The sequence below is a fragment of the Microcaecilia unicolor genome, chromosome 1, assembly GCF_901765095.1.
Source record: "Microcaecilia unicolor chromosome 1, aMicUni1.1, whole genome shotgun sequence".
NCBI lineage: Eukaryota > Metazoa > Chordata > Amphibia > Gymnophiona > Siphonopidae > Microcaecilia > Microcaecilia unicolor.
Window position 1 is genome coordinate 766,718,498 of NC_044031.1, and position 21,456 is coordinate 766,739,953.

The 21,456-nt window shown below is 45.4% G+C and overlaps 1 protein-coding gene across 1 annotated transcript in view; it reads left to right on the forward strand.

Moving 5' to 3' along the window:
• The window catches only part of MAP2K5 (mitogen-activated protein kinase kinase 5), a 406,422-nt gene that overhangs the window by 99,589 nt on the left and 285,377 nt on the right, over positions 1 to 21,456 (forward strand). Inside the window, exon 9 of the mRNA XM_030189796.1 lies at positions 1,195 to 1,234. Within this exon, the coding sequence (XP_030045656.1) occupies positions 1,195 to 1,234 (40 nt within the window). The remainder of the gene's footprint in view (positions 1 to 1,194; positions 1,235 to 21,456) is intronic.

A 21,456-nucleotide genomic window follows, 5' to 3' on the forward strand; every position in this document is an offset into this window, starting at 1 on the left:
GATGAAGGAAGACAGGAAGGATGGAGGGGAGGGGATAGAGGAGAAATGCTAGACATGGATGGGAGGGGAGGGCAGGGGACAGAGGAAAATCACTGGATGTGGATGAGAGGGGAGGACAGGGGACAAAGGGAAATCACTGGACATAGATGGGAGGGGAGGGCAGAGGAGAATTGCTGGACATAGAGGGGTAGAGAGGGCATGGGAGAGAGGAGAGTTGCTATGGATGGATGGAGGGGAGAGTTGAAATGCTGGATATGGATGGCGGGCAGGAAAGAGAGATTACGTGGAGGAGTGGCCTAGTGGTTAGGGTGGTGGACTCTGGTCCTGGGGAACTGGGGAACTGAGTTTGATTCCCACTTCAGGCACAGGCAGCTCCTTGTGACTCTGGGCAAGTCACTTAACCCTCCATTGCCCCATGTAAGCCGCATTGAGCCTGCCATGAGTGGGAAAGCGCGGGGTACAAATGTGACAAAATAAAAACAATACATGAGATGAAGTGAGATGAACATGGATGGAGGGGATGAGAGAGAGGAGAAATGCTGGGCATGGATGGAGGAGAGGGAAGAGAGAGGAAGGAAATGCATGCTGACTCCAGGGTTAAGTACCGGCTTGTCCTATCTGTACATTAATAGTGGTTTATGGACTTTTCCTCCAGGAATTGGACCAAAGCCTTTTTAAACCCAGCTGTTTTAACAGCTTTTACCACTCGTTTTAAATGTGTTACTGTGTAACTTCATGGAGTGTCCTCTAGTCTTTGTACTTTTTGAAACAAATGATGTGGTAGCCACGTTAGTCCACTTTTAAAGATCTGAAGAAGAAAGCATGGCCTTTGAAAGCTAATCAAAAAATGCATTGTTACTCCAGTACCCATCCCACTGCATTCCAGTACCCTATCTCCACTCAGCTATTTCCTTTTAGCCTTTCCTTGGTGGTGACATAACATCACTTGTCCACGTTAAATTTAATCTGCCATTTTGGATGCTCAGCTTTCAGCCTCCCAAGGTCTTCCTGCAATTTCATGATTTAACAACTTTGAATAGTTTTGTGTATCTGCACATTTGATCAGCTCATTCATCGCTCTCATTTCAAGATCATTTATGAATATGTGGCTTTGTTCGATATAAATAAAGAACATTTATGAATATGTTTTTTTTTTAAGTTTACTTCTTTTTTTTTTCTTTTTTTCTTGCACAGAGCACATCATGTTCCAAGTGGGAAAATCCTAGCAGTGAAGGTAAGTGTATAAGGAACTCTGCTTTTTGTGACTGTACCTTTTGGGTCAAGGTTAAACAGTAGTGTGGTATTATGCATGTGCCTTCTTTCTACTTTTCCTTCTTGGTCTTTTTCTGGGACCTCTGGTGTTAGTTATTCTAAAAAGCCTAGGAGAACGTTTTACTGATACTTCTCTGGGATGTTATCGGCTACATGATTCAGTTGGTGAACACACTGAACTCCTGGGACTAGGGCCCGTTAAGATTATAGAGTGCTTTGCTCTTTTTCTAAAATATAGTAACATAGTAAGTGACGGCCGATAAAGACCTGAAGGGTCCATCCAGTCTGCCCAACAGACACATTCATTCTCAATTCTAGATTAAATCAACAATGAACGTGATATTATGTACTTGATCTTGGTCTTTCTTTGGTGTTTCTGGGAATTAGATCATAGAGGTCCGATGAACAGATCTACATAAGTACATAAGTACATAAGTAGTGCCATACTGGGAAAGACCAAAGGTCCATCTAGCCCAGCATCCTGTCACCGACAGTGGCCAATCCAGGTCAAGGGCACCTGGCACGCTCCCCAAACGTAAAAACATTCCAGACAAGTTATACCTAAAAATGAGGAATTTTTCCAGTCCATTTAATAGCGGTCTATGGACTTGTCCTTTAGGAATCTATCTAACCCCTTTTTAAACTCCGTCAAGCTAACCGCCCGTACCACGTTCTCCGGCAATGAATTCCAGAGTCTAATTACACGTTGGGTGAAGAAAAATTTTCTCCGATTCGTTTTAAATTTACCACACTGTAGCTTCAACTCATGCCCTCTAGTCCTAGTATTTTTGGATAGCGTGAACAGTCGCTTCACATCCACCCGATCCATTCCACTCATTATTTTATACACTTCTATCATATCTCCCCTCAGCCGTCTCTTCTCCAAGCTGAAAAGCCCTAGCCTTCTCAGCCTCTCTTCATAGGAAAGTCGTCCCATCCCCACTATCATTTTCGTCGCCCTTCGCTGTACCTTTTCCAATTCTACTATATCTTTTTTGAGATACGGAGACCAGTACTGAACACAATACTCCAGGTGCGGTCTTTCTTTGGTGTTTCTGGGATATAGATGTTATAATGCCGTTGTATCGCTCCATGGTGCGACCGCACCTGGAGTATTGTGTTCAGTACTGGTCTCCGTATCTCAAAAAAGATATAGTAGAATTGGAAAAGGTACAGCGAAGGGTGACGAAAATGATAGTGGGGATGGGACGACTTTCCTACGAAGAGAGGCTGAGAAGGCTAGGGCTTTTCAGCTTGGAGAAGAGATGGCTGAGGGGAGATATGATAGAAGTGTATAAAATAATGAGTGGAATGGATCGGGTGGATGTGAAGCGACTGTTCACGCTATCCAAAAATACTAGGACTAGAGGGCATGAGTTGAAGCTACAGTGTGGTAAATTTAAAACGAATCGGAGAAAATTTTTCTTCACCCAACGTGTAATTAGACTCTGGAATTCGTTGCCGGAGAACGTGGTACGGGCGGTTAGCTTGACGGAGTTTAAAAAGGGGTTAGATAGATTCCTAAAGGACAAGTCCATAGACCGCTATTAAATGGACTTGGAAAAATTCCGCATTTTTAGGTATAACTTGTCTGGAATGTTTTTACGTTTGGGGAGCGTGCCAGGTGCCCTTCACCTGGATTGGCCACTGTCGGTGACAGGATGCTGGGCTAGATGGACCTTTGGTCTTTCCCAGTATGGCACTACTTATGTACTTATGTACTTAAGTTCGCCTGGCTCTGTCCTTATGTTCCAACTGTGTTAATAAATTTTACATTACTGTTTTTTTTAACCCTGCTTTTCTTTACCTCCTGGTGCTCTTTGCTTCCTCCAGTAACCCTCACAAGCACCGGGACTGGAGGGACCTTCCCAATGGTCATCTAGTAGGAACCTCCTTCCTTGGGCCTGTGCACAGCCCTTCTGTGTCCCACCCGAGCTTTGACCAGCCTGGTCGGATATATGGTCCTAACCTGGATCTCCTGTGGTTCAGAACTTCTGGGTTGCCCCCGATTCCTTTTCTCTTGGTTGGTTTGTAAATTACTAAATCTTCATTGTTTCTATTTCATGTGGATCCAAATTGAAACAAAAGCACAGGGCTGCCTCTGTTCCCCACTAGGATCTCATGGCTGTGGTGGCCTGATATATTGCAATAGAAAACAGAGATGAGGGCTGCTCTTATTGGTCCTTCACAGGAAATATTTGGGGGCATTTGTTCCTGAGCGTAAGAGTTGAAAGAGCAGTCAGGGTTCAGTGCCACATAATTTGTGTACAGCATTGTCTGGTTCAATAGTTGGCTGCTTGTCGGAGCTTCTGGCACAGGAAAAGCGCAGAGAGCCTAGTCCATTGGTCAGATTAATGAATCAAAGGCTGGTATTCAGCTGCATAAACAGTGTGAATTAGACTGTTATGTTTAGCCAGATTGGTTGTACCTTTGTGAGTTGGTGACAGGTTGCTGGATGTGACCTCACATTTTGGGTAGGTTTAGAATAAGTTTAAAGGACTGTGTGATGTATACTGAATGACCTTATTTTTTTTAAAGCTATTCCCTTGGATAAAACCGTGCTTTACCTACAGAAATGGGTGTTTTGAAAACTTCAAAAACAATAGAATGCTGCATTAATGGCAAACTCAACACCAGAAATAGTGGATTTTCCCCAAGTCCATTTAATAATGGTCTATGGACTTTTCCTTTAGGAAGCCGTCCAAACCTTTTTTTAAACTCCGCCAAGCTAACCGCCTTTACCACATTCTCTGGCAACGAATTCCAGAGTTTAATTACACGCTGAGTGAAGAAAAAGTTTCTCCGATTCGTTTTAAATTTACTACATTGTAGCTTCATCGCATGTCCCCTAGTCCTAGTATTTTTGGAAAGCGTAAACAGATGCTTCACATCTACCCATTCAACTCCACTCATTATTTTATAGACCTCTATCATATCTCCCCTCAGCCGCCTTTTCTCCAAGCTGAAGAGCCCTAGCCGCTTTAGCCTTTCCTCATAGGGAAGTCGTCCCATCCCCTTTATCATTTTCGTCGCCCTTCTCTGCACCTTTTCTAATTCCACTATATCTTTTTTGAGATGCAGCGACCAGAATTGAACACAATATTTCGAGGTGCGGTCGCACCATGGAGCGATACAAAGGCATTATAACATCATTATTTTTGTTTTCCATTCCTTTCCTAATAGTACCTAACATTCTATTTGCTTTCTTAGCCTCCGTGGGGTTTTTCTTTTTAACCCTCTGTGCTATGGGGGTTGACTCCCCACAGTTAATACTCTTTATCATCTACAAGTGGTGGGACCTGATTTCCTTGCTATCCTTGCTGACTGCTCCTCCCTCTGTCCTACACATTGGTTCGTTTCCTTATGTGTACAGATGGAGCATCCCAAAAGTTGCTATTGCCTCAGCAAAATATACCTAAAAATACCTATTCATAAAAGAAAAGAAAGTCTTCTGCTACTCGTACCTTTTCCCACCGCGAGGGGGGCATTTTTTATGCAAGAAAGCAGCACATGTTGCCTGGAAAAATCGCCCTCCCTGCGCTTTAACAATTTCATCTGGACGTATTACATTGGAACTAAGCCTCCAACATGCATGTTCAGCTGTGCAGTGAACACAGAAATGTAGGTACATAAAAAGCCACTTCTGAAACTTCCTTAAATGGATCTAGGTTTTCACACTTCAGCTTCTATATCAGCTTCTGACGGGTTGAAAGAGGAGGAATGTTCTTAATAGACAATTTCTGGAAGGTTGGAAGGGGACAGCCTCTGAGATGTTTGTAAGAGACCCTGAATCTCTGCGGAGTTGGGAGAGAAGCAACATTAAACGGCCAAAGTCTGCCTGGCACATGGTTCTAGCGTTTCTCCTCTTACCTGGGAGTTGTGTAGCCCAGGGAGGCAGCTACAGTCTGTTCTCCGTTCTGCACCTGTTCAAGCTCTCTCTGGCTTGTATGGCAGCATTTAAATGCATCATTTGATTAATCATTTGTGTACTGACTGTAATACTCCCAAATTTCCTTTGCCTTGTACATACTGTAAAAGACAATTATGTCAGCGCAGATTAAATAAGTGACTTAAATGAGAATTGCAACTTAATTTGACCTGTGATTTTCTTCCCCTCTCCCACGGTGGAGCCGGTGCCACTCTAGCAAATAGCTGAAGCCATCCATGACAGCGCCTGATAAATTGCCTTATTTAGATGGTGTATTTTAATAGCCTCACACTAATTTAAATTGAGCACAAGGAGTAAATTATAATTCCGTCACTTGACTGCTTGTATTTAACTTGACAACTCATCCTTACTTGTCCTGGAGGTGTAGTAGGGAGGAGAAGAAATGTTCTCAGGTAGGTCTGTCTGCAACTTAACCCCCTCAGCCCTGAAACAAAATCCTGCAGAAAAGGAGCTTCCAACACAGGCGTAGACACAGCTGTCTGAATGCTGCAATGCCATTGGCTGACCAGAACGCAACGCATTGTGATTTCACACCAGCGCTGTAGTGACCTAGGAAGTGCACTGGTGTGATGTCCGACATTTTAAAATTCCAAACCCTTTGATAAAATGCATCTAGATTATAATGGCAGCGTTCTGGCATTTCAGCTCCCGTTTTTCTTTGATGATGTAGATTTGTGGGTGTCAAAAGTGCGCTGAATTAGTCCCTGGTAAAGATCAGGAAGTTTGCAGAGCTCAGTATAGGGGAATCTGTCTGCAGCATCTCACACATCCATTCAATAGAAAGATAATCCAGCGCAATAAGGATGTAAATTGTCAGGATGGTTGAAATGCAAAAAACTAGAAAATTAGTGGTCTCTCAGCATTCCCCCCCCCCCCCACCCCCCAGCTGCTTTCCATGTCTTTCACCACCCTCCTACCTTGTCCAGACCAAATGCAGTTCAGTGGATGGCATCTCAAGTTCACAGTTTTCAAACAGGGTTGCCAGCTAAAATCTGGCTTCTTTTTTTTTTTATATTCTAACTGGCCATCAGTTCAGCAACACACATGCGAAGAAACTGCATAGAGCAGCATTTGAACCCAAAATAAAGGCATGGGGGTAACCTGCATAGAGAGAGGCAGTTATAGCCCTAACCACCTTACAGGGATGGGCAGAGTTGTTCTTTATCTGCTGTCTTCTACTTTGCTACTTAGCATTTGGTCTTGGTTGGACTCTAGGAATGAGTTCTCACAGTTTATTATTGCATTTTGCGTGACTCAGTCCTTCAATAATCATGTGAAGGTTCTAAATAATTACTGTCTGGAGAGGAAGCAGCTGAATATGTGTAATAGAGCATTTTGTCTTACTAGAAAAGAAAACTGTGCATGAAAGAAGGTAGAAAGGGTGACAGCAAAAGCCAAGAAGATGCTTGGGTGCCCTGAGAGAGGAATGGCCAGCAGGAAAAAGGAGGTGATAATGCCTCTGTATAAGTCTCGGGGCAGACCTGATTCAAAATATTATGTACGGTTCTGGAGATTTCGCCTTCCAAAAGAGATCTCTGTAACACCAAATGTATCTGTTACCCTGTAATGGCAATGCCATAACAGGATTATGTAAGCCACATTGAGTCTGCAAATAGGTGGGAAAATGTGGGATACAAATGCAATAAATAAATAAATGGATGGATGGAGTTGGTCTAGAGAGAGGCTACTAAAATGGCCAGTGGTTTTCATGATGGAGCAGATGGGGGCAGATTTAAAGGTCTTAATACAGTGGTGGAAATAAGTATTTGATCCCTTGCTGATTTTGTAAGTTTGCCCACTGACAAAGACATGAGCAGCCCATAATTGAAGGGTAGGTTATTGGTAACAGTGAGAGATAGCACATCACAAATTAAATCCGGAAAATCACATTGTGGAAAGTATATGAATTTATTTGCATTCTGCAGAGGGAAATAAGTATTTAATCCCTCTGGCAAACAAGACCTAATACTTGGTGGCAAAACCCTTGTTGGCAAGCACAGCGGTCAGACGTCTTCTGTAGTTGATGATGAGGTTTGCACACATGTCAGGAGGAATTTTGGTCCACTCCTCTTTGCAGATCATCTCTAAATCATTAAGAGTTCTGGGCTGTCGCTTGGCAACTCGCAGCTTCAGCTCCCTCCATAAGTTTTCAATGGGATTAAGGTCTGGTGACTGGCTAGGCCACTCCATGACCCTAATGTGCTTCTTCCTGAGCCACTCCTTTGTTGCCTTGGCTGTATGTTTTGGGTCATTGTCGTGCTGGAAGACCCAGCCACGACCCATTTTTAAGGCCCTGGCGGAGGGAAGGAGGTTGTCACTCAGAATTGTACGGTACATGGCCCCATCCATTCTCCCATTGATGCGGTGAAGTAGTCCTGTGCCCTTAGCAGAGAAACACCCCCAAAACATAACATTTCCACCTCCATGCTTGACAGTGGGGACGGTGTTCTTTGGGTCATAGGCAGCATTTCTCTTCCTCCAAACACGGCGAGTTGAGTTCATGCCAAAGAGCTCAATTTTTGTCTCATCTGACCACAGCACCTTCTCCCAATCACTCTCGGCATCATCCAGGTGTTCACTGGCAAACTTCAGACGGGCCGTCACATGTGCCTTCCGGAGCAGGGGGACCTTGCGGGCACTGCAGGATTGCAATCCGTTATGTCGTAATGTGTTACCAATGGTTTTCGTGGTGACAGTGGTCCCAGCTGCCTTGAGATCATTGACAAGTTCCCCCCTTGTAGTTGTAGGCTGGTTTCTAACCTTCCTCATGATCAAGGATACCCCACGAGGTGAGATTTTGCGTGGAGCCCCAGATCTTTGTCGATTGACAGTCATTTTGTACTTCTTCCATTTTCTTACTATGGCACCAACAGTTGTCTCCTTCTCGCCCAGCGTCTTACTGATGGTTTTGTAGCCCATTCCAGCCTTGTGCAGGTGTATGATCTTGTCCCTGACATCCTTAGACAGCTCCTTGCTCTTGGCCATTTTGTAGAGGTTAGAGTCTGACTGATTCACTGAGTCTGTGGACAGGTGTCTTTCATACAGGTGACCATTGCCGACAGCTGTCTGTCATGCAGGTAACGAGTTGATTTGGAGCATCTACCTGGTCTGTAGGGGCCAGATCTCTTACTGGTTGGTGGGGGATCAAATACTTATTTCCCTCTGCAGAATGCAAATAAATTCATATACTTTCCACAATGTGATTTTCCGGATTTAATTTGTGATGTGCTATCTCTCACTGTTACCAATAACCTACCCTTCAATTATGGGCTGCTCATGTCTTTGTCAGTGGGCAAACTTACAAAATCAGCAAGGGATCAAATACTTATTTCCACCACTGTATGTCTGCTTTGGAAGGGAGATAGGGAGACATCTAAATATCCCTGTGCCATAAATGCAAAGGAGATGTCTATTTCAATTGAAAGGAAGTTCTGGAGCAAAGGATCATAGGATGAAGGTGAAAGGGGATAGACTCGGGAGTAATCTGAAGAAATCTTTATTTCCAGAAAGGGTGCTGGGTTCAGGGAATGACCTTCCTACAGAGGTTGTTGCAATGAGGGCTGTGTCTGAATCTTAGCTCTTCAACCAAGCCTTTAATGGAAGAAGTAACTAACTTGTTAGTCTCACTCACACACACAACTGCAGCGGGACATGTTTATCCACTCCTACCCTAGCTAAGATAATAGTTAACCATCTCTGACCTCATGTGCAACTTTCTTCAAATCAGTCACCTTACTTTCTAATTCTTCCTACTTTCTTACTCATCTATATGTTACAACTTTGCCTTACCCTTCACTACCAATTATAATGTTCTAGTACATATTATGTTGACATTGCTACTATACCATGGGGCTCATTTTCAAGGCACTTAGACTTACAAAGTTCCATAGTTTGCTATGCAACTTTGTAAGTCTGAGTGCTTTGAAAATACACCTTCATGCCATACTTTGTATTGTTTTCGAATATTTGTACTGCTGTAATTGCCTATTGCTCATGTTTGATCTGTTCTTACTGTACACCGCCTTAAGTGAACTCTTTCAAAAAGGCGGTAAATAAATCCTAATAAAGGAAAGCAAAGGATTGTAGAGTCTAGTAGTTGGTGTGGATGGGCTGACTGCATAGGCCATGTGGTCTTTATCTGCTGTCATTTTGGCTGTGTGCAAAGTCACCTGGGTTCTGTTTCTAGCTTAGGTCTTCCATTCTCATACTTAACTGTTACTGAGGATGCTGCAAAGGTAGCATTCATGGCCTGTGGTGAGGTGAGCGAGGGGAGGGAGGGACGACATGTGGTTTCAGATTTAGCGCTCATGCTTATAGGGTTGTGGCAGGAGCCCAGCTTCATGGCTCTCAGTAAAAATCCACTGTATGATCTTAATGTGTGAATCTCTGGCCACTATATAGTGTACAGTCATATTACGTTGTATTTATTTATTTATTTATTGCATTTGTATCCCACATTTTCCCACCTTTTTGTGGGTTCAATGTGGCTTACAATATATTATGAATTATGGAAATACAATTTGTTACAACTCGGTTACGGATTACATTGTGATGAGTTATGCGAGACAAAGTCAAAGTATCGATAAGGAATATAATCATGGAAAAGAGCACTGAAACGTTGGAAGGAAGTAACGGAAACAAAAAGGGGCAATATATAATAACAGGAGAACATTTGGTATACATTTTCTGTGAGTAAAGGTATGAGTGTGGTGAGATTATGGGGGATGAGAATTCAGAAGTGGCTGTATTGATGCAGAAACAATACAGTGAGTGTGGGTTTTATGTGTTTTGGTTCTTTCCGTAAATTTTCTCAAAAAGGTGGGTCTTCAATAGTTTGCGGAAGGTGGCTTGCTCGTAGCTCATTCTCAGGTTGCGCGGCAGTGTATTCCAGAACCGCGTGCTCATGTAAGAAAAGGTTGACGCGTGCAGCGTCTTGTATTTCAAGCCCTTGCAATTAGGGAAGTGGAGGTTGAGGAAAGTTCGGGATGATTTTTTAGCTTTTCTGGGTGGTAAGTCTATTAAATCAGACATGTAGGCTGGGGCTTCACTGTGAATGATTTTGTGTACTAATGTGCATACTTTAAAAGTAATGCGTTCCTTGAGTGGGAGCCAGTGTAGCTTCTCTCGTAAGGGTTTTGCACTTTCATATTTTGGTTTGCTGCTGTGTTCTGGGCTGTTTGAAGTTTCCTCAGTATTTGCTCTTTGCAACTTGCGTATAGTGAGTTGCAGTAGTCCAGATGGCTGCGTACGAGGGATTGCACTATGCTGCGAAAGACGGATCTTGGGAAGAATGGTCTTATTCTCTTCAGTTTCCACATGCAGTAGAACATCTTTTTGGTTGTGTTGTTTGCATAAGTTTCGAGTGTTAGGTGGCGGTCGATAGTGACTCCAAGGATTTTTAACGTTTCTGAGATTGGAAGGTTTAGTTTTGGTGTGTTTATAGCGGTAAATTCATTCGTGTTGTATTGGGAGGTAATTATCAGGCATTGAGTTTTTTCTGCATTTAGTTTCAGGCGAAATGCATCTGCCCAGGTGTTCATGATGTGTAGACTTTGGTTGATTTCATTGAGGATTTCTTTAATGTCTTGTTTGAAAGGGATGTATATTGTTACATCATCGGCGTATATATATGGGTTGAGGTTATGGTTTGATAGGAGTTTTGCCAATTGGGATCATCATTAGGTTGAAAATGGTTGGTGAGAGGGGTGATCCTTGTGGTACTCCACATTCAGGTGTCCATGCAGCAGACGTGGTTGAATTCGATGTGACTTGATATGACCGCTGGGTTAGGAATCCCTTGAACCAGTTTAGGACATTTCCTCCAATGCCAAAGTATTCAAGTATGTGTAATAGGATTTCATGGTCAACCATGTCGAAGGTACTTGACATATCAAATTGTAGGAGGAGTATGTTGTTGCCGGTTGCAATCATTTGTTTAAATTTAGTCATAAGGGTAATTAATACTGTTTCTGTACTGTGATTCGACGGGAATCCTGATTGGGCATCATGCAGTATTGAGTGTTTGTTTAGATAGTTTGTGAGTTGTTTGGTTACCATTCCTTCGGTTATTTTGGTTATTAGTGGTATGGATGCTACTGGTCTGTAGTTGGTTATTGTACAGCATAGTAATGTGTGTGTCACCCACTGTATGATATATTGTGCGTGTCATCCGGATACGTGATGTATTAATGTCTTCACATCAGCCTCATGTTCATGGCTCAGTCCTGAGAGACCTGGGTCCTATATTCTGATGCAGTCACTCAGAGAATGATTCACATGGATAAAAAGTATTCTCTCTGTGTTAATTGACTGTCAGAAAATGACGTTGCACTAAGAGGAGATATTCCCAGGGGTGTACTTGAAGAGGGAAAATGCACATCGATGTTATTTTCAAATCTTTGGACTGCAGAGAAAGTAGGTTCATGTGACCTCATGGTGAACATGCATGTGTATGTTAGCTTTGAGAACTCATGCGAAGCCTGTAGGTAAAAAAAGAAGTCGCTATGGAGAGCTTGACAATTGCTTTCCCTCCGCCTTACCCCCCTCACCCCACCCCTAGCTGCAGACTGTGGATCTGTTTGCAGGACCTTCAGGACAGCTGAGCTCAGCCCCCTTGGATGAGCTTTGAGAAGGTATTCTGTAAAAGTGCGCACTGCGAACGCAAGGAACGGTGACATCATACATGTTTGCTACAGCCCAACAGATGGTTCCAGGAGCCACTTGTGCCCACTGTTAGCCATCCAGGTTGTATGCAAAGATTGTTTTAGCGTAACAGAAATCCAGTCATTCAAGACCAGCAAGGTACGGCATGGGATACTGAATCTAGGAGCAGCGAAAGAGGAAAGAGTGTGGTGATCAGAGGCCGTCTCGGACACACGTCAGGAAGCACACCTGAGTGCCATTCCACTCTGTCTCTGCCACTGCTACGCCTTGTGTGTGGAGTTAAACACCAGCCCCATTGTTCTGGAGTAAAAATGCTATGATGTAGCAGTAGATTAATTTTTAGGTGGGGGGAGGCTGGATTTTCACACTGAAAGAGTGAATATAGGTGGAAAATGACTATTGATCTTTGAATGTGTGCGTTAAATTTTTCTTGGCAGTTCCATATTACAGTTACAACCTAGTTTGGTGGAAACCCTTATAAATAACCCCGGAGCCAATCTTCCCTCCTGCAGCCCTGCCTGCCTTCTCTGCCCCTGATAATGCTTTATATTTTCTGCTGCAGAATTTCCTTTCTAATTTAAAGATTTTGAACGCCTGGTCCTTCATCCTTTTTCTCTTAGTTTTGCGAAATTCTCACATTTATCCTGTGCTGTTCATGGGAAAGTGCTGGTGTGCATTTAAAATTTTTGACATTGGCACAGATCTTCCGCAGACGAGAAACCCATGTCTCATGATGGACACACTCGCAGGCAGTCCAGAACCTTACATAACGCATTTGCAGATGACAGTTATTTTCAAAGCGTTTGTGTGATTTTCTAACTGTACAGTTGAGTGTGTCATTCCACCAAATATGTGTGTACTTGTACATATTTATCACTTAAGTTTGGCAAAAGAAAGTAAATAAAATAATTTCATCAACTTGAGAACAAAGCGTAAAAAGGTGGCTTTTGATTCTACGTGTTTATAGTTAGGAACTGTAGGGGTTTACTCTTGCCATCTTGCGGAAATTAATTAGGTGTTTTCCTAAGGTCAAAAATAACAGATTACTGCTGTAGTCATGCTGTGAAAAACATTTTTTAGCAACTTTTTGGTGGATTCCATTAAATAATGCAAAGCACAGTTTTTCAGTGATGTCCCTGCTTTTCCCAGCCCTAGTAACAGTCTCAGCCTCCCCTTTCTCAAACCCCAGCAACAGCATCAGTCTCCCCCTTCTCCCAGCCCCCTTCATCAGCAACAACACCCTCTACCAAATCCTTAAATCAGCAACAGCCCCCCCCTCATGTCAGTAATGGCCCAATCCATCTCCCCCCCCCCCCATTAATGGCCCAATCCACCTCCCCTCCCAAACCCTGCAACAACAATAGCCTTCTCTCTCCCAGCCCTCTGCATTAGCTCTCCCCGTCTCACAGCCCCCCCTGTGTAACAGCCACTCCACCTCCCCCTCCCAAACCCTGCATCAGCAACAGCCCCCACCCCCGTCTCAGTAACATCTCAATCCACCTCCCAAACCCTGCATCAGCAACACCCTCTCTCCCCCAACCCTGTACATTAGCTGTCCTCACAGCCCCCCACCATGTCAGTAACAGCCCAATCCACCTCCCCCTCCCAAACCCTGCATCAGCAACAGCCCTCTCTCCCCCAACCCTGTACATTAGCTGTCCTCACAGCCCCCCACCATGTCAGTAACAGCCCAATCCACCTCCCCCTCCCAAACCCTGCATCAGCAACATCCTCTCTCCCCCAACCCTGTACATTAGCTGTCTTCACAGCCCCCCACCATGTCAGTAACAGTCCAATCCACCTCCCCCTCCCAAACCCTGCATCAGCAACACCCTCTCTCCCCCAACCCTGTACATTAGCTGTCTTCACAGCCCCCCACCATGTCAGTAACAGCCCAATCCACCTCCCCCTCCCAAACCCTGCATCAGCAACAGCCCTCTCTCCCCCAACCCTGTACATTAGCTGTCCTCACAGCCCCCCACCATGTCAGTAACAGCCCAATCCACCTCCCCCTCCCAAACCCTGCATCAGCAACATCCTCTCTCCCCCAACCCTGTACATTAGCTGTCTTCACAGCCCCCCACCATGTCAGTAACAGTCCAATCCACCTCCCCCTCCCAAACCCTGCATCAGCAACACCCTCTCTCCCCCAACCCTGTACATTAGCTGTCTTCACAGCCCCCCACCATGTCAGTAACAGCCCAATCCACCTCCCCCTCCCAAACCCTGCATCAGCAACACCCTCTCTCCCCCAACCCTGTACATTAGCTGTCCTCACAGCCCCCCACCATGTCAGTAACAGCCCAATCCACCTCCCCCTCCCAAACCCTGCATCAGCCACACCCTCTCTCCCCCAACCCTGTACATTAGCTGTCTTCACAGCCCCCCACCATGTCAGTAACAGCCCAATCCACCTCCCCCTCCCAAACCCTGCATCAGCAACACCCTCTCTCCCCCAACCCTGTACATTAGCTGTCCTCACAGCCCCCCACCATGTCAGTAACAGCCCAATCCACCTCCCCCTCCCAAACCCTGCATCAGCAACACCCTCTCTCCCCCAACCCTGTACATTAGCTGTCTTCACAGCCCCCCACCATGTCAGTAACAGCCCAATCCACCTCCCAAACCCTGCATCAGCAACAGCCCTCTCTCCCCCAACCCTGCACATTAGCTGTCTTCACAGCCCCCCACCATGTCAGTAACAGTCCAATCCACCTCCCCCTCCCAAACCCTGCATCAGCAACACCCTCTCTCCCCCAACCCTGTACATTAGCTGTCTTCACAGCCCCCCACCATGTCAGTAACAGCCCAATCCACCTCCCCCTCCCAAACCCTGCATCAGCAACAGCCCTCTCTCCCCCAACCCTGTACATTAGCTGTCCTCACAGCCCCCCACCATGTCAGTAACAGCCCAGTCCACCTCCCCCTCCCAAACCCTGCATCAGCAACAGCCCTCTCTCCCCCAACCCTGTACATTAGCTGTCCTCACAGCCCCCCACCATGTCAGTAACAGCCCAATCCACCTCCCCCTCCCAAACCCTGCATCAGCAACATCCTCTCTCCCCCAACCCTGTACATTAGCTGTCTTCACAGCCCCCCACCATGTCAGTAACAGTCCAATCCACCTCCCCCTCCCAAACCCTGCATCAGCAACACCCTCTCTCCCCCAACCCTGTACATTAGCTGTCTTCACAGCCCCCCACCATGTCAGTAACAGCCCAATCCACCTCCCCCTCCCAAACCCTGCATCAGCAACACCCTCTCTCCCCCAACCCTGTACATTAGCTGTCCTCACAGCCCCCCACCATGTCAGTAACAGCCCAATCCACCTCCCCCTCCCAAACCCTGCATCAGCCACACCCTCTCTCCCCCAACCCTGTACATTAGCTGTCTTCACAGCCCCCCACCATGTCAGTAACAGCCCAATCCACCTCCCCCTCCCAAACCCTGCATCAGCAACACCCTCTCTCCCCCAACCCTGTACATTAGCTGTCCTCACAGCCCCCCACCATGTCAGTAACAGCCCAATCCACCTCCCCCTCCCAAACCCTGCATCAGCAACACCCTCTCTCCCCCAACCCTGTACATTAGCTGTCTTCACAGCCCCCCACCATGTCAGTAACAGCCCAATCCACCTCCCAAACCCTGCATCAGCAACAGCCCTCTCTCCCCCAACCCTGCACATTAGCTGTCCTCACAGTCCCCCCACCATGTCAGTAACAGCCCAGTCCACCTCCCTCTCCCAAACCCTGCATCAGCAACAGCTCTCTGTCCCCCAGCCCTGTCTCCCCATCTCGCAGCCCCAGCAGGAGCCACCCTCATCTCCTACCCCTGTATCAGCAGTGGGATCTTCTGCCCTTAGCTCACCAGTCTCTGTGCTTCACTGGATGCGTAGCCCACGCCCGCGAGAGGCTTTGAAACATGAGAGCAAGAAGTGCCTTTCCAGAGGTGGTGGCAGAGTTGGCAAAACAGCAGTGATAGGAAGGAGTAAGAGCAGAAGCTCCACCACAGTTGAGGGTCTCTGCCACAGTGGCCGGTTGTGCTGGATGGTGTCATCCAGTGGTGCTGAGGAAGGGTGATTTGGGGGTTTTTATTTAGTTGTAACTGAAAACCCAAGTTCCCCTTTGGGGTTTTTTCAGTTATAGTGGAAATTCAGAAGCCCTAAATATAATTAAAATATATAAATCGTTGACTGATGTGGAAGAAACCACAACTAAAATAGATTTTAGACTTGGACTTTGAACCAGAAAATGAGTTTTACCAACTTGCGTTGCTGGAGTCTGGAGCTGTCGCAGTGATGATGGGAGTGCAGACCTAGAATCTTTCAGCACCCTCACAGAGACCCCAGAAGTCCCTAAATAAATAATACATTTATTATTGTTTATAATAATTTTTAAACCCATAAGAAACAAAATGAAAAACACAATATGGACCTGCCATATTAATAGTTTTTCAGAGATAGCCGCTGAATGCGAACTGAAGCTTATGTGGTGTTGCGTTGGTTATTTTGATTGATAGCTCTTTTTTTTTCTGTTCTGGAAGGTGTAATTTTAATGAGTGGTAAAGATCACAGGCTAGATCCTCACATTCCTGCACATAGTGAGAAACTGTTTCTGGACAGTTAGTCCCAAGCAACTTGGGGAAAGCATGTGGGATTTGGCTCTTGGAATTCTTTCCTACTCTCTGTGTGTGAATGCATGTGTGTGTGTGTGTTGTTTGTGTTTGGTATACGTGTGTGTTTTGTGTGTCTATAATCAGCAGAGGAAATGAGAGGAAAGACGTTTGGAAAGGTGCACTTCCTTAATTATTCTGTTCCACTACTACTTATCATTTCTATAGCGTTACTAGACGTACGCAGCGCTGTACACTTGAACATGAAGAGACAGTCCCTGCTCCACAGAGCTTACAATCTAATTAGGACAGACAAACAGGACAAATAAGAGAAAAGAACAAAGAGTAGCAAGATTCCGTGTAGAATCCCAAAGAGTAGCAACATTCCGATCAGAATCTCAAAGAGCAAGATTCCAGAATCCCAAAGACTACTACTTATCATTTCTATAGCGCTACTAGACGTACGCAGCGCTGTACACTTGAACATGAAGAGACAGTCCCTGTTCCACAGAGCTTACAATCTAATTAGGACAGACAAACAGGACAAATAAGAGAAAAGAACAAAGAGTAGCAAGATTCCGTGTAGAATCCCAAAGAGTAGCAACATTCCGATCAGAATCTCAAAGAGCAAGATTCCAGAATCCCAAAGACTACTACTTATCATTTCTATAGCGCTACTAGACGTACGCAGCGCTGTACACTTGAACATGAAGAGACAGTCCCTGTTCCACAGAGCTTACAATCTAATTAGGACAGACAAACAGGACAAATAAGAGAAAAGAACAAAGAGTAGCAAGATTCCGTGTAGAATCCCAAAGAGTAGCAACATTCCGATCAGAATCTCAAAGAGTAGCAACATTCCGGAATCCCAAAGACTACTAGTACTTATCATTTCTATAGTGCTACCAGACATATGCAGCGCTGTACACTTGAACATGAAGAGACAGTCCCTGCTTGACAGAGCTTACAATCTAATTAGGACAGACAAACAGGACAAATAAGAGATAAGGGAATTACTAAGATGGGAATGAAAAGTATGGGTACTGAACAAGTGAATAAGGGTTAAGAGTTAAAAGCTGCATCAAAAAGGTGGGCTTTTAGCTTAGATTTGAAGATGGCCAGAGATGGAGCTTGACACACCAGCTCAGGAAGTCTATTCCAGGCATATGGTGCAGCAAGATGAAAGGAACAGAGTCTGGAGTTAGCGGTGGAGGAGAAGGGTATTAGTATATGTATACTACAGCTTGTGGAATTAGTTCTCCCACAGCAATGCATTGGGGCATTTTTTGAGGGGGTTCATTTCTCTTTCACCGCTCACCATATGCAGGAACTTCTCCCTTCCTGTGACTAGAGCTGCCTTCCAGTGCTCTGCCTCCGCTCCCACTGCTTTGCTATTGGCTGGATCCTACCTACATTCTCTGCCAAGGAGGTTGGGTTAACAGGAGACGGCATAACGTCAAAATTTTGAAGCCGGTTCTTCCAGCAGCAGCCATCTTGGTTTGTCCAAAACAATAGCAAACACCATTCAAAACGATAGCAAACTAGATGTATTGCATTCTCTTCTTTCCGAGCACTCTACCAAAACCCTCATCCACACCCTTGTCACCTCTCGTTTAGACTACTGCAATCTGCTTTTTGCTGGCCTCCCACTTAGTCACCTCTCCCCTCTCCAGTCGGTTCAAAACTCTGCTGCCCGTCTCATCTTCCGCCAGGGTCGCTTTACTCATACTACCCCTCTCCTCAAGACCCTTCACTGGCTCCCTATCCGTTTTCGCATCCTGTTCAAACTTCTTCTACTAACCTATAAATGTACTCATTCTGCTGCTCCCCAGTATCTCTCCACACTCGTCCTTCCCTACACCCCTTCCCGTGCACTCCGCTCCATGGATAAATCCTTCTTATCTGTTCCCTTCTCCACTACTGCCAACTCCAGACTTCGCGCCTTCTGTCTCGCTGCACCCTACGCCTGGAATAAACTTCCTGAGCCCCTACGTCTTGCCCCATCCTTGGCCACCTTTAAATCTAGACTGAAATCCCACCTCTTTAACATTGCTTTTGACTCGTAACCACTTGTAACCACTCGCCTCCACCTACCCTCCTCTCTTCCTTCCTGTTACATTAATTGATTTGATTTGCTTACTTTATTTATTTTTTGTCTATTAGATTGTAAGCTCTTTGAGCAGGGACTGTCTTTCTTCTATGTTTGTGCAGCGCTGCGTATTCCTTGTAGTGCTATAGAAATGCTAAATAGTAGTAGTAGTAGTAGATGTAAGGGGAGTTGGGGTGTTTGGGGAGCTTTCTAGGAGTCTGTGAAGGTGGGGGGGGGGGGGGGGAGCAAACGAGCTGCTGGCCACGCTGCTGCTGTCGCCGGGCTGCAGGGAGGGACCATATTCCCCTGCAGCCTGGCCCAGCTCAATGACTCCCAATTCCCCTTACATCTCTCCCCCCAATCCCCTCCTAACAGAGATAACAGAAAATCTAATTTGCTATTGTTTTCAATGGCAATTGCTATTGTGTTGGGCAAATGAAAATGGCAGCAAGCTTCACCCACTGGCTTCAGCTCATATAATGGGCTAGATAGGTTCATGCCGTCTCCTGTTAATCCATCCTTCTTGGTCTCTCTTGCTAATTACAGTGGAAGCAGGCAGGGCAGATTCGCTTATAAGGGGGAGGGGGCACTAGAGAACCTGCAGATAGAGGTTTTAAACTTAGGAAAACGTCCATTCGTGTAACTCATCCTTCTACCTTCTGGACATTAATGTAAAATTCTTTTAAGCCATACAATTTGCAGTCTGAACCTCCCGAGGCCTGAACACGTCTCATAAGGCCTCTCTAAACATATAAACAACTACTACTACTACTTAACATTTCTAAGGCGCTACTAGGGTTACGCAGTGCTGTACAATTTAACATAGAAGGACAGTCCCTGCTCAAAGAGCTTACAATCTAAAGGACACGTGAACAGTCAGACAAGTAGGGGCAGTCAAATTGGGGCAGTTTGGATTTCCTGAAAGAGTTAGGTGCCGAACGCAGCATTGAAGAGTTTGCCAACGGCTTAATCTGGCTCTAGCCACAGCTTGTAGAGGTAGTTTTTGCAGGTGGGGAAGTTGCTAGTGGAGTAATTTATGACATGATGGGGCAGTTACAGGGGGTTTTGGGGGTGGGGGCAGTTTGCGGGGTAGGTAGGGGTTGTTTTTCTGAGTGGGGTAGTTTGCAGGATGATGGGTTTCCCCTGGGGTAGTTTTAGGAGGTGAGGGTTTGGTGTGGCAGTTGCAGGGAATATTTTTTTGACAGGGTGGTGTGGCAGTTGCAGAGGGTAATTTCGGGGTAAGGGGCATTCACAGAATGTAGTTTTGGGTGATAAGGCAGTTTTCAGGTTGGTGGAGCAGTTGCAGGTTAGTTTGTGGGAGGTGTTTCTGGGCTGAGAGACAATTGAGAGGGGGTGAGGCAGTTGCACGGGGCAGTGGATAGGGGATGGTAGGGGCAGTTTGGAGGTTTGAAAGAGTAGGGAATTTCACTTTTTAAACTTCTTTCCCTGTTCTCTAACTGCTAAACTTTAGGTTTCTGTGCTGCGGAAGCTGGGACTCTTCCCCCCCCCCCCCCATAGTGTAATTTGGGGGGAAGGGGGCTCATTTCCCTGGAACCCCTTCTCTGATTCATGCATTTTTCAAGTCATGTAATTTTTTTGCCAGCATTTTCCATTATGTTAAATTTTCAGTCTTACAGAAACTTGAACTTCTCGCATAGAAATGCATTGCACTATTTTTCTGTGTGTCTGTGGGGTGGGGGAGGGGGAGCTTATGTCTCTGCATCACCCTCACCCAGTGTAATTTGGCCCATTTTCAAACTCTTTGCCAGTTTTTCAGGGAGGGATTTTACCACAAACAGAACACATACTTGACCCCTCTTGTGTGATTATTTTCAAGTTATTTTGGGTTAGAAAGAATAAGAATGTGGCAGTTCTCCTACAAGAGCAGTCTTAGGCTCTGCCAGCAAAATAATTACCCTCACAGTAACCAGCTACATCACTACAAATGTACCAGTCCCTAGAACACACCAACACGCTGTACACTGAAATGCAGACCATGGATACAGCCTCACCGAATACAAAATTATAAATAGAAAACTCTTGATGTTTTGCAGTGCAGTAATGAAGAAATAGAAACAGAGATTTACACATTCATATTCCCAACACTTAAAATTGAACAACAGACAATAAGTAAACTGGAAACCCCAATAATAGAAATAGAAATGCTTTTCCTCTCATACTGACCAAAAGACATCAGAGATTCACATTTCCCAAAGCTGGCGTGGGCCAATTAAAATTTTATAACGAAATGCATTGTCTACCTTTGACCTGGGCATTTTATTTTTCCAGCTATGTTGTCCCAGTCTCTCATTTTTCCTCTTTTCTGTGTCCTCTCTTTTCAGGGTGTGCTGTCCATTTGCCTTTTCTTTTACTGGTCTCTCTCTCCCCCCCCCCCCCCCAACTAGGGACTGAGAACGTACCTGTATATAATATCAAAACTCCACAGAGAGGCAGTATATAGAATGCCTTAACCCTTGCCCTCCCACTCCCCATCTCTTATTCCCTTCTGCCTTTCACTGAGTCGGTCCCTCCTCAGCCAATATCTACTTCCTATTGTCTGTTCTCAACAGCATCAGTTTCTTCAGTGTTGGTCATCTGCTCCCAACATTCAGTCCCATTCTTCTTTCTTTTTATTCCTGTCCGGTATCTGATTACCCCCTCCCCCCTTTCATCACCGTCCCAGCTCTGCTTTCCAGCTCCTCCCCCACTGCTTCTTCCACATGGTTCCAGCATGCCCAGCATCTCCCTTTCTCTACCCCCCTCCCCCCCCCCGTTTCCCACACAGTGCAGCATCTTTGCTTTCCTTTCAAATTCAACCCCCCCCCCATCAAGTGACCAGCAGCTTTCCTTCCCATACTCTGCTAGGTCTGCC